The sequence below is a fragment of the Scardinius erythrophthalmus genome (genome assembly GCF_964197995.2).
Source record: "Scardinius erythrophthalmus genome assembly, chromosome: 5".
Lineage (NCBI taxonomy): Eukaryota > Metazoa > Chordata > Actinopteri > Cypriniformes > Leuciscidae > Scardinius > Scardinius erythrophthalmus.
Window position 1 is genome coordinate 25,395,750 of NC_138225.1, and position 12,559 is coordinate 25,408,308.

General features: G+C 38.5%; 2 protein-coding genes across 3 annotated transcripts; one reads left to right on the forward strand and one right to left on the reverse strand.

The window, feature by feature from the left end:
* The first annotated feature begins 3,305 nt into the window (after positions 1–3,305).
* igbp1 (immunoglobulin (CD79A) binding protein 1) lies at positions 3,306–7,566 on the forward strand. Of its 2 annotated transcripts, none has more exons than XM_081365393.1 (6): positions 3,306–3,623; positions 5,106–5,420; positions 5,574–5,769; positions 5,854–5,930; positions 6,009–6,118; positions 6,262–7,566. In XM_081365393.1, the coding sequence occupies exons 1-6, from the start codon at positions 3,409–3,411 to the stop codon at positions 6,408–6,410; spliced, it is 1,062 nt and encodes a 353-aa protein (XP_081221519.1). In that variant the 5' UTR covers positions 3,306–3,408; the 3' UTR covers positions 6,411–7,566. The 2 variants fall into 2 exon arrangements, with proteins under 2 accessions (XP_081221519.1, XP_081221520.1); XM_081365394.1 differs by having other exon boundaries at positions 3,345–3,623; positions 6,265–7,560.
* A 1,550-nt stretch (positions 7,567–9,116) lies between these two features.
* Positions 9,117–12,378, reverse strand: LOC308690358 (uncharacterized protein; the record flags this gene model as incomplete). The annotated part of the gene is made up of 7 exons (XM_081364759.1): positions 9,117–9,218; positions 9,442–9,583; positions 9,777–9,830; positions 10,417–10,493; positions 10,716–10,794; positions 11,009–11,173; positions 12,365–12,378. 7 exons carry the CDS (start codon positions 12,376–12,378, stop codon positions 9,117–9,119), a joined length of 633 nt encoding a protein of 210 aa, XP_081220885.1.
* Between the last annotated feature and the right edge of the window lie 181 nt (positions 12,379–12,559).

Sequence of the window (12,559 nt, forward strand, 5' to 3'; positions counted from 1 at the left end):
TTTTCTGTGATTTTTTTATATAATTTTTCATGTAAGGAGTTTGACAGTATATTGTATGATTCTTTGGCTAGCAGTTGTGGAAAAGACATAACGAGAAAGACTACATGTCGCCTATGTGACGTCACCCCATAACACATTTTCCCTCCACTTGTCAAATCGCGGTGCTAATGCTGCGATAATATGGAGACAGATCGAGATGCCTGTGTGTTTTGTACCCAAATGTCAGTCACCATTCAAACCAAATGGGCTGTTCTTTCTTCAGATTCCCGTATCAAACGCGTCGAAAGCAGCGAGGAGTTGTAGTCCACAAAGTGCTCTCACACAAAGTCTAACCGTATTAAACTTCTACACGCTAAATTGTAGCATTCTTTACACGAAAAATTATATTAAAAATTCACAGACAACATATGTTCACATTCATGGCAAAATTCAAACGGGACCAGAAAATAATTATTTTCTCACATTCACTTGCATTGACGATTTTTCAACCTAGAGGTCCGCGGAAGGGGCGGGACTTACCAGCTCTAATGATCTCTTCTGAAATAAGATGATTCTCTCTTTGCCTCTGTTGACTGTGCACCTGGTGTGAATCTCTGTGGAATGCAGCTCTCCATTTAACCGGGTCCCGTGTATTGTTTACTAAGAGCACAACACCACACTCCCACAGAAAGAGTATTTACACACACAGTCTGAGGAAGACTATTAGTGCTTAGCTGTTTGCCGAGTGACTGTTTGTGAAAACAGATGCGGGACAACCCCACCGATCTCTGCTGACAGACTCTTTCTCAAACACGCATTTGTTTTTCCTTCACCGTGGGAGTTTACATTGACTTCTGTTGATATTTTCTATCCCCTAACGCTTGAACCGTTTTCCTCGTGTTGACCTTGGGATGGTCTTTCCACAGTGTAGGTGGCTTCAGGTTTTACCATCAACCTGAGTGGCACACACAGACAAAATCTTTTTATATCATCTTCCATTAATTTACACTATTTTAATATTGACTAGAAGACCATAAACCTTCCCCTTTCAAAACCCCTTTGGCTTTTTTGGTTTTGATTAAAACATTATTTAGTCCCTTTCTTAAGCCATCCTTCTTATGGAAGGGACATTTGGTCCATTTGCTTTCTAACAGTTTTTGGACTGTGTATTTGAGTGTGTGTGTGTGTGTGTGTGTGTGTGTGTGTGTGTGTGTGTGTGTGTGTGTGTGTGTGTGTGTGTGTGTGTGTGTGGCACCTGTCAGTTCTGCCCCCCATATTGCTGGTACTGCAGTGACAAAGCAAAGGGCACAAAAGGTTGTAAATCTCACAACATAGCCGGACACACACACACACACACACACACACACACATAGCCTACTGAGAATAGATCTGCAAGCGACTCCAAATATGTGAAGAATCAACAGCCTGGCGTGACAAAATTAGAACTTAAATTCCGTTTGATCGATGTGGCAAGAAAAAGCAGCAAGTTGGAAATCACATTCACACGTATGCTGTTTCATTTCATCTCTCTGCAGCTCATTGGGGTTTTCTGGTGTTTATTTGAATGCGGTTTGTCTGTTATTCTATTGGGTGACAGTTGATGTATGTTGCATTTTCCAAGGGTAGAGATCAGGGTTAAAGGTCATGACTGGGTTAGAGTTAGTCCTCCACTATGAGGGGAATTTGCTTTTCGTGGCCAGAAAGACAAAATAACCTCAGAGCCCATTAAAGTGATTAAAAAATATACACATTAGAGAGTGCCTTTAGTTGCATTCAGCAAGTTTAAATGTGTGGTTAGATTAAGAAAAGACAGGATCAGGATCAGTGAACTGAATAAACACTTTTGCCTCAGCCTAGAGAGAGTTCTCGCCAATCACGATAATGGCTCTAAAGGTGAGGATACACAGGGCAGCTTTTTGAGCAACAATGGGCAAGCAGGTGAGACACTAAAGTAGGCTATCCAGATAGAAATGTGTTGCCCATTCTCAATTCTCAACATCGCTCGGCTACATTGCTCAAAAAAAGTTGTCCCGTGTATCATCACATTAATGTGTCTTGGTTTCATAACAACTGATCATGCCAGAGGTTCAGCGATACAACACCATGGGAAAATGAGTCGAGTTTCCGCTTCGTCCTAACAAAGGCTCAGTATTCTGAGTTAAAGCAGCCCTGGACTATGTTACTTTATGAAGTTTATTTGTACTACATGGTATGAATGATTCTGTTAACAACAGGCAAAAATCATTAATATCAGCCATTTGTGCTAAGTTGCCCTCATACACTAACACAAACAAATAATCCAGCACACGGTAATGCATACAGTGACCGAGACCACAGAGACAAATGGTTTCTTAATGCTAATGTTGTCACAGAGCTGTGTTTATACTGGGTGTAAAGCTTTCTAAAATGAAAACTGAGTGGCCCTGTGGGAGATCTTTTGCTGCTTAGATTTTTTAAAGATATAGTTCAGAATGGTCATGTTGACAGAAAAAGACAAGGAGTTTTACATGCAAAACATTTTTACGCGCAAACTAAGAAGCAACAATTTTTCCTGAATATATTTTCACTGTGTAAAGTTAGCCTTTTGATAAATTAAAGAGGAAAAAATATGTGTGGGAACTCACACCCTGTTGATATACTGTCCAGAGTAAAAACAATGTTTTTTTTTAGGTCACTATAATTACAAAAGAATATTTTCCGTTTCCTGTTAAAATAAATGTTTTAGAAGGTTTTCAAAAGCTGACTCTATCAAAATTAGAATTAAATATTTTTCATTTCCTTTGTAACCTAAAGTTAAGGAAGTTACTTCAAAACAATTAATGAAGTGAACTTTTAAGAGTAAGTTTGTAATTTTTTTCAAAAAGATCTCAGGATCATCTTTTTAGTAACTGATTTTCTTATGCGCTTTTGGGGCAGAATGAATGCGTGTTTTATATATATATATATATATAATGTAAAAGCTGATTTTTGATATCACATTGTAAAGTATGGTCTTTTTACGCAACAACAACAAAAAAAGGCTGCATTTTTTTGTAATAATATTTTCATTATAAGTTTATTTACACAAATGTATATTTGTATATTTGTAAGTTGCTTCAAGCTTTGTGGCACTTCTTAATTTAAACCTAAAGCAGTTAAAAACGAATGCTTTAAAACTGTAAATTATTTGCAATTAATAGGCTGTTAAGTTAAGTTGAATTATATTTTATATTACTGTGTTTTTATATATTTCGCTATTTATTTATTTATTTATTACAACGCTAACAATGATAATAGGTGTCTGTTATCTAAAGAGGTATAATAAGCACTGATCTCTGCTGACATCCACAGTCAGTCTTCAGAACTGCAACATCTAGAAACCGACCGGATACAAACTCTAAGAACAGGAAAAGACGGAAGCCGAGTTGGGTCTTAAAAACGCTTTGAGAAATGGCGGCTGCTGAAGACACAAACAGTACACCAAACCCCAGTGGTTCAGATGCTCCGAAGCTGTCGGATTTGCTGGATCGGGGCTGGAAGCTGTACGATGAGGTGGACACCACGCACGAGTCGAGCAGCTCCACCGCGGTGCAGGTGAAAGTGAAGCGCGCCATCGCTCAACTGGAGGAGGCGACGAGGATGGTCAATCAGCTGAACCTGTTCAGGTTCGAGAGAACAACAACACACACTTACACGCACTCTCGCACGCGAAGCGATCAATTCAAATGCTCATTTTATAATCAGTGTTGCTGTCAAAGCACTAGCAGCTACAAGCGAGCGACGCGCTGATTATGATGGGAGCTATTTTTCGTCTAGTCATCCGTTGCAAATTAAAAGAGTTATTGTGCTTTTTAGTTTTACAGTAGTAAACAGAAAAGGGCATTAATCTGCAAAACTGGTTGTAATGTTACCCAGTCCCTACAGTATTACTCGGCTGTGTACTCCGATTTACTCTGAACTGAAGACGTCATGGTGATGTAATATCATCATTGATTTTCTTATTTGGTTTGTTACACATGAGATATTACAAGCATTATGGATTTTTATGTTTTTTTTTTTTACCTAAACCATATAATCTAGGCAAGTAATGTTAGTGTATTGCACTAATGCATAAATATGCCAACTCTCACGCATTGAGCGTGAGACTCACGCAATTGACACTTTTCACACGCTCTCACATCCATTTTCTCACGCACAGAAAAATTGCGGAGCAAAGAGGTACTTTTAATATTAAACTAATTCTCAGCTCTTAGATTCCGTCAATTTTATTACGAAATTCAGACAAAAATACGTTTGGCGCTTGTAACTGTGACGTGACAGATCGCTGAGCGCCTCAGTTCAAGTGCTCGTGAACCGATCATCTGTTACTTTTTTATTTAAAGATGCAGTACAACTTACCGAAAGTATACATAATATCGACCAATTAGTGTTTTTCAACCACGGAAAGAGGTCAATATAACAGCAGGAGAACAATTATGTCACATAACGTTACATTTACCTCAGGAAAGCCATTTAATGACCATAGCATGTTAACTGAATAGAAAAAATAGCTAGAGAGGAGATTTTGCTGAGCACTATATTACATATTTATTATATTTTTACTTATGTCATTAAATAATTGTTATTATAACAAAAACTGCATTATATTTAATTTCATTTGTTATTTTTAACCTTTAATAATACCAGCAGATTGGGCCCTCTATATTAACAGCATTAGGTGAGATTATTTTTTTTAAATAAAATTTAAAATAAACATGTATCCAAATTAGTCAATATTCAATCAAAATCAGAATCAAATCACATTCATGAATGGAATTGAAATCTTGAAATTTTTGTCAAGCAATAATAAAAACTGTATCCTACCAGTCATTGTACAATGTAAACATTGTAACATGTTGTCACTAAACTTCATAAAATTCTATTTAGTTACCAAATGTTTTGACAATCAATCACAATTACACTTATTGTGATGTAATATTTGTTTTTACATACCCCCCAACCCCCCCCCCCCCCACACACACACACACACCCCTCACTCCAAGCTAAACTCAAAAGTTGGCAGCCCTGATATAACGTGGTCCTTATGAAACAACAGCCAATGTAAAACTTACTGAAGTGCTGTATTAATTGACTTATTTTTCGGGTAGTCATAATGAGGCCCTGGAGGAGATCTCCACAACCGACCTGAAGTACCTGCTGTTGCCGGCTCTGCTGGGAGCGCTCACCATGAAACAAGTGAACCCCAGCAAGCGGCTGGAGCACGTGCAGGCGGCCCACGTCTACTTCAGGGACTTTCTCCAGAGGTGCAAGGACTATGACATATGTAGCTTTCAGCTGCCAAGAGCCAGTGAGAACACAACAGATACTCCTACTGAGGAGCGCATGGATCCATCAGTCCCCATGCCAATGTCACAGCCAGACCTCATCGCCATGGCAACACAAAGACAAGCCAAAATCGAGAGGTGGGTTAGGATTGAAAATTTGGTAACATGCATGTATCTATCCATCATCCGATGTCAAGGGTACACCAATCAAAAAATGTATTATTATCGTTATATATATATACTGCTGTTCAAAAGCTTTGGGTTGGTAAGTTACGTTTAAGTCGTTTCCAGGTTTAATCAGCGCAAGGAGACAGAAGCCAAGCTGAGTGAGATCAGGGGACTAGTTGAATCGGGTTCAGCCGATGAAGAGGTGGTGAGAGATTTTTACCTGCTGCACATGCGCCGGTGGGTGACGCTAGCCCTCGAGGAGATCGACTCCATCAACCAGGAGATCGAGATACTGAAACGGATGGAGCTTTTCAAGCAGGTATTTCATCGCCATGTACTCTGAATTACAGCTGTGCTTTTTGAATAGACTGACAGCCTTACTAATAATTGTTTGTCTCTGTAGAGCAACCCCCAGCCATCCCCACCCAAAAGACCGCCCATGAAGCCTTTTATCCTGACTAAGGATGCTATGCAGGCGAAGTACGTGTGCATTCGGAGTGTGCCTGTGGAGTTCAGTGCTGCAGTACTAGTGTGTGTGTTTTTCTGAATGTATTGCAGAGTGTTTGGTGAGGGATATCCCAGCCTTCCCACCATGACAGTGGACGAATGGTATGACCAACACCGACGGCAAGGATGTTTACCTGACCAGGGCATACCGCGCAGCGCAGGTGCTTACACACGCATTGAGTGCTTTTGCAGGACATAATCTTTTATTAAAAGATATAAATAGAATTTTAAATTTTAAATTTACTAAAACTGAGGAGAGATATGCCTTTTTACTCAATTCAGTACCTCTGTCTTTCCTCCACAGCAGATGGTGATGCAGAGGAGGATGAGAGAGCTGAAAGAGAGAGGAAGGAAGAGAACGATGACGAAGAGGCGCTGCAGAAGGCACGTGACTGGGACAACTGGAAGGACACACACCGGAGAGGATATGGCAACCGCAAGAACATGGGCTGATTTAATCTCACGCACGCACGCAGACACACACGCGCACACACACGCAATCTTTCAGTTCCCACAAATAAACATCCCAATGCTGCCAATGTGACATGGACACAATAGAGAGTGGCGCTTTAGTGGTTAGTTAATTTGGTTACTTTTTTTCTAAACAGATTTAGCATAGTTGACTTTTTTTTTTATTTTTTTTTTTTTTTATAAATCTTAAATGAGACCTTAAGCCCCTGGGCATCTGTAGAGATGGATGTTTGGGCGTCCTTGCATCGCTCCACATCACTCTTTCCCACATGATTAAATGTTTGCCTTTTCATGGATGTTGTTTTGAGTGCAAGATTTCTACAGAAGTGTTCCCTGTACCGTTAGCTTTTAAGGTCAAAATCAGTCGACTCAGAAAGATGTCGTCACCCACGTAATTACACCTTATGTGCTGTTTGATTTGGAGCCGGTTAAGACTGCATGTTCTTTAACCAGTAGCAGATATTGCTAGGCCTCGTTGTCGGGTCAGATGAGCGACTTCAGCGAAGACGGTTCAACAAGAGCAATTGCAACCAGTATCAGCACTTGCATGGATCTGTGACACTGTTTAATGTGGATCAGAATTGCTGAAGAAACTGGGGGACATTGGAACAAATTGTTTAGACTGCCTTTTTATTCTGACATTTATTTATTGCTTTATCAGGCAATTTTGCTTTTCTTTAGGAAAAATCTTTGTATGGTCAACCTCCTGTTCTTGAGTAAACATAAAGAAAAATCACATGTAAACAGTCTTTTCTTCTCATTTCTGTCACATTATATGTAATCTGCGATGTCTACTAATGATGAATGGAGTTTAATACAAAACATTTCAGTACAAGTTTAGTATCAGCATAACAATTTGAGAAATGCGTTGAATTGAAAAATGAGTATTTGGCATGTCCTCTGGGTTTGATGACGGCACCAATCGACTCTACATGTGCAAAACCTAATGTCCATATTGTAGCATTTCACAAAATGACAACCAAAAATCTGTGCTTTTCTATATGTGCCATTCATGCTTTTTAAATTTCACTTTAATTCCCGAATTTTAAATGAGGTAGCAAACAGGATGCAGAACTGGATTTTGTATTTGAATGCAGGAGAGTATAATAAAACTTTCCATAAACTTGGAATTAACCATAAACATTATCAATGTTTTAAAGCTAAACATCTTAAAAAAATGTTCAGGTGGTGAACGTCTGTGGGTGTGATTTAGACTTTTTATTGTCATAATTTATGACAATAAAAAGGTTTTATTGTAATAAATTATTTTATGAGCCAGTGGAACGAAATTCCGTTCATAAAAATATAAGAAAAAAATAACACTAAAAAGAGTTTGACCGTGGCATATAAGTAATGATATTGCACATGGTAATTGGCAGAATATAAATAAAAAATGTTGCACTTGTAACTAACTAACTGGTGGCATATAAATACAGTTATTGCAATAACTCAGTCCAGGTCACTGCAGAAGTTCAGGAGTCTGATAGCTTGAATTTTTTGTGAATTGCAGTTCAGTAAATTCCTCATGCTCTCCTTCCCGTTCAATATCCTGTGTGGCACATAATGTTCAAAATCCTAAAACTTTATTTGCAGGTTTAATTGAAAGTCAAGGGTTTTCTTTTTTTAAAAGTAATTTTAGACTTTTGAGAGCACACGTTGGCAACACTTGTGAGCTTTTTATTTTTTCATTTGATTAGACAATAAATACACTCTGCAATGCTTTCACTGTTTCTTAAAGGAGAACTCCGGTCAATTTTAACATTGAGCTCATTTTTTTGTACATTTAGAGTGCTGTCAATACAGAGAACAACGACAAAAATCGGTGTTGCCTACACCGAGTTACTCTATTTTTAAAATGTGCACCCTGTTGACTTCAATGGGGCAAGTACTAAACCTACTTTTAGCCTCTTAACATCCTTGATGTGTCATTACAAGTGCACAGAAAATGTGAGTGATTCCTTCAGAGTGACCACGAGTGAATCTGACTGCAGTAGATGTGAAAGATATGAATAAAAGTGATGTTATTTAAGCCAGCGCAAATACCTGTGTTTACATCCTGTTTTTCGGTTGAAGTCCAAAGTAGTCGATTGCCGAGCTTACGCGCGTGATCATAGGTAACTAAACCTATGCGTGTGAACTCGGCAATCGACTACTTTGGACTTCAACCGAAAAACAGGATGTAAACACAGGTATTTGCGCTGGCTTAAATAACATCATTTTTATACATATCTTTCACATCTACTGCAGTCAGATTCACTCGTGTTCACTCAGAAGGAATCACTCACATTTTCTGTGCACTTGTAATGACACATCAAGGATGTTAAGAGGCTAAAAGCAGGTTTAGTACTTGCCCCATTGAAGTCAACAGGGTGCAAATTTTAAAAATAGAATAACTCGGTGTAGGCAACACCGATTTTTGTCGTTGTTCTCTGTATTGACAGCACTCCAAATGTACAAAAAAAAGAGCTCAATGTTAAAATTGACCGGAGTTCTCCTTTAACCTGTTCCAGCATGTTCTACGCTTGAGATGAATCGATTGTATTCCTCATTTGTTAGTCACTTTGGATAAATGTATGATATAAATGTAAATGATTCATATAAAAAGAGACACAAATTACATTTTAACTCAACAAATAATGACACAATTGATCAGATCCAATAATGATTAGATGTATACAAAAAATTGTTCTAAAATTGTAGGTTTAACGTGGGTCGTGGAAATCCATTGCGGAGGTTTCCATGCTCAGAGGAACTGTAGAGTGGAGCAGGAGAATAGGGCTGACTCTGTGGCTGTTGGAGGAATAAAGAGCAGGAGAATTATTTATCTGAAGAGAAGACCTTTGATCATCCACAGTGAGCTCACATTCTCAGTCTTATCAGAACACAGCCTCTAAATTGCTCATGTGCTGTATAGTGCATCATAATATGCTGTCTGATGCCATGAAAAAAAGATTATAAACGTTTACCAATCTATTCCTGGAATTGAAATGTTTGTTACATTTGTGAACCATACCAGGTGATCATATGTGTTTGAAGGGGCATGTGGTCTGTAATGGTTGTGCTCTGCAGAAGGGTTGTGGTCTTCATAGGGATTTCGACTGGATGAATCTCTTGCATATGGGTTGCTAACAATCTGACCCCGACCTGCTCCATTGCTACAATCACACAAATACACAACACAAAAATCACTGAACTGAACACAAGGACATGAAATACAAAACATGGAATACCAGGATTTTCACTTTTGGTCCTTATATATATGTGTACTGACTGTACTGTATAGATACGTATATATATATGTACATACTGTATGAGCTATTATTATCAATTGATGTAGAATTACTGTACCTGTAGGGCTGTACAGGACCTCCCATTGGAGGATCACGCATACCACTGTACATGCTGTGGAGGCAATGTAAATGTAAGTGTCAAATTTTTCATGATCCAGCAAACATTTGAATTCTTCAGTCTCATAAGCATTTACTGTTTACATGCAGCACTGTTACTTGATTCTAATTATATGCTAAATGTGCCAGATTATCTGAAAGTTAGTGTTGTGTCAATGGAGAACAACGAATTGCATTGTTTCATTCCTCTAGCACAGGGCACCAAGCATCCTTCACATGTACTGCTCATATACCTGTTTGTCTCACGGGGTCTTGCATCAGCCATGTTGCCAGTGGATGGACGCATACTACTAGATGGACTGAAGAGTGATGCAGATTAATGAAAAATGTTAATACATGAGGATACGGCAGATAAAATAAAAAATAATAACATTCCAACCATTGCAGTGATCTATAATATATAGAGGTCCGTGCCAATGCCACAGGATAAATTTCAAAAGAATTATTAGTATTTCCCACTGGAATAAAATGTCATTTAAATCATGTGAATGATATATGAACAAAATGGAAGAAAAATGCATTGACAGCGGCTTAGTGTCTTGCCTTGAAATAATAATCATCAGAAGAGAGATAAAATTCACCTATAGGGCCGGTTGGATATGGCTGCCATGGGAATGGGATTTGGTTGTACAGGTCTCATGCTAGGGGGAGGTTGACCCTTTGAAAGCAAGACAAAAGGCAGAAAAAAAAGTAAATAGTTGGCAGACCATTCAGGAAGTTGATATACTTATGCTCTGTTTATGATTTCTTGTGCTGACTTTATGACTTTCAAAGATATATCCAGATGGTTTCACATTTCTGATTAGGATTATGGCAGCCTAGTGCTATTGATATGAATCCTTAACTATTTTTAACCACACGGCACATTAAGTTGACTCACATTCATATCAGAAGCAAAATTAATTCCAGGGAACAAGTCCTGCTCTTTAAAAGCTGTATTGGGTGTCTTCATTTCTTCACTGGGCACACACATGCACAACATGACAGAATGAATTACTTGTTAGGCATAACACACAATAATTACTTTAGAGCATCATGGACTGTAAGTCATATTTTTTAATTACCCTCATAAAGTCAGACTGTAAGAGAGACAAAAATTTACCGGATGCTTTTCAAAATCAATAAAGCAACTATAAGCTCCATTAAAGCTAGAGTTGTGTTTTTCCTTCTCACCCTGTGTGGCTCTTATTTGATTGCAGCATCATCACATAAACAATCACCCCCACCAACACAGCAAGTGTGAGGCCAGGCAGAGAAGCCACCAGGGCGAAGGTCACTACTGTCCATCTCTGAGAACACTTTTCATCTAAGTAAAACTCGCCTTCTTTACTGTTGCACCTACACAGAAAACAGAAGGGGTGAATCTCAAAACAAGCTAAAGATTAAACTACTGTACAGTGCAGAGTGCTAAAGGTAGATTACCGACAGAATGGCTGTCCCTCGAAACAGCTACATCTGCTAGTTGTCTGATCACACTGCCCATTGTTCAAAGTCAAACATGGATCGAAGTCAGCAATACTCGCACAGACAGCTGAAGAACACACATACAGAAACTATGGTAATTATAGTATTAGCTTACAACTAATATATCATGATAATATTTAAAACAGATACTACAAAACCATTTTAACATATTTGAGCCTTCTTTTGAACACACACTTACGGTCTACCGTCTGTCCAGTTGCCTCTCCAGTAAAAAATAAGATGAAACACACGTACAGTAAGACCTTCATCTTTTAGTTCCCACACACATCTGACTTCCACCAGTGTCACTTGCATAATAGGCTCTTTGCACTTGACTCGGTTATTTATTTGTTTACACACACACACCCAACACAGTGAGAGCTGGAGTATGCGCAAACACTCACATACACATATTGGATATGAAACTCTTGCAGATATTTGGAGGTGTGGACGTGAACTTTGGTCCTGTGGTGTAACTAAATTTTTTTTTTTTTTTTTTGAATTATTATTAAATAGCCTATTCAAGTTAATATATTAACATGAGGTGAACTGGTGAACAAATATAATAATTATAATAATGCTATTTAAAGAAGTTTAAGATGGTGTTTATCATGCCATAATGCAGGACATTTAACAACTTCTCGTTTTTTGTTTTTTTTTAAGAAATTACTATTCTTGTGCCTGGTTTTTCCCAAGGTCTCTCTCGGTCTCTCTCTCTCTCACACCAGATGAAGTTTTAGATTACTTGACACTCACTTCTGGCTTGCTTAGTTGGGGACACATATTGTTGATTTGACTGCACTGACACTTAATGCATTGTGTTGCCATCTTGAGCATCAGTGAATGTTTTCACCTTGAACTAACAGTTGTCTATGAGTCCCTCAATTTTCCTTAAAATCATACAGTCACTGTTGAAAAGGGTTTAAATATGCAGAAGAGGCAAGAAAACCAAAGAATGTGAGGAACCTGGAAGATTTTTCTGAAGAGCAATGCACAGTTTAACTGCTCAGGACAAACAAGGGACTCATGAACAACTATAACAAGCATGTCAGCAAGCAATGTTACCTGCCTGACCGCATTGTGCCAACTGTAAAGTTTGGTGGAGGAGGGATAATGATATATGGGGTTGTTCTTCAGGGGTTGGGCTAGGCCCCGCATGTGAAGGGAAATCTTAATACCTTTGCATACCAAGACATTTTTGACAATCCTATGCTTCCAACTTTGTGGGAAAAGTTTGGGGAAGGCCCTTTCCTATTCAGC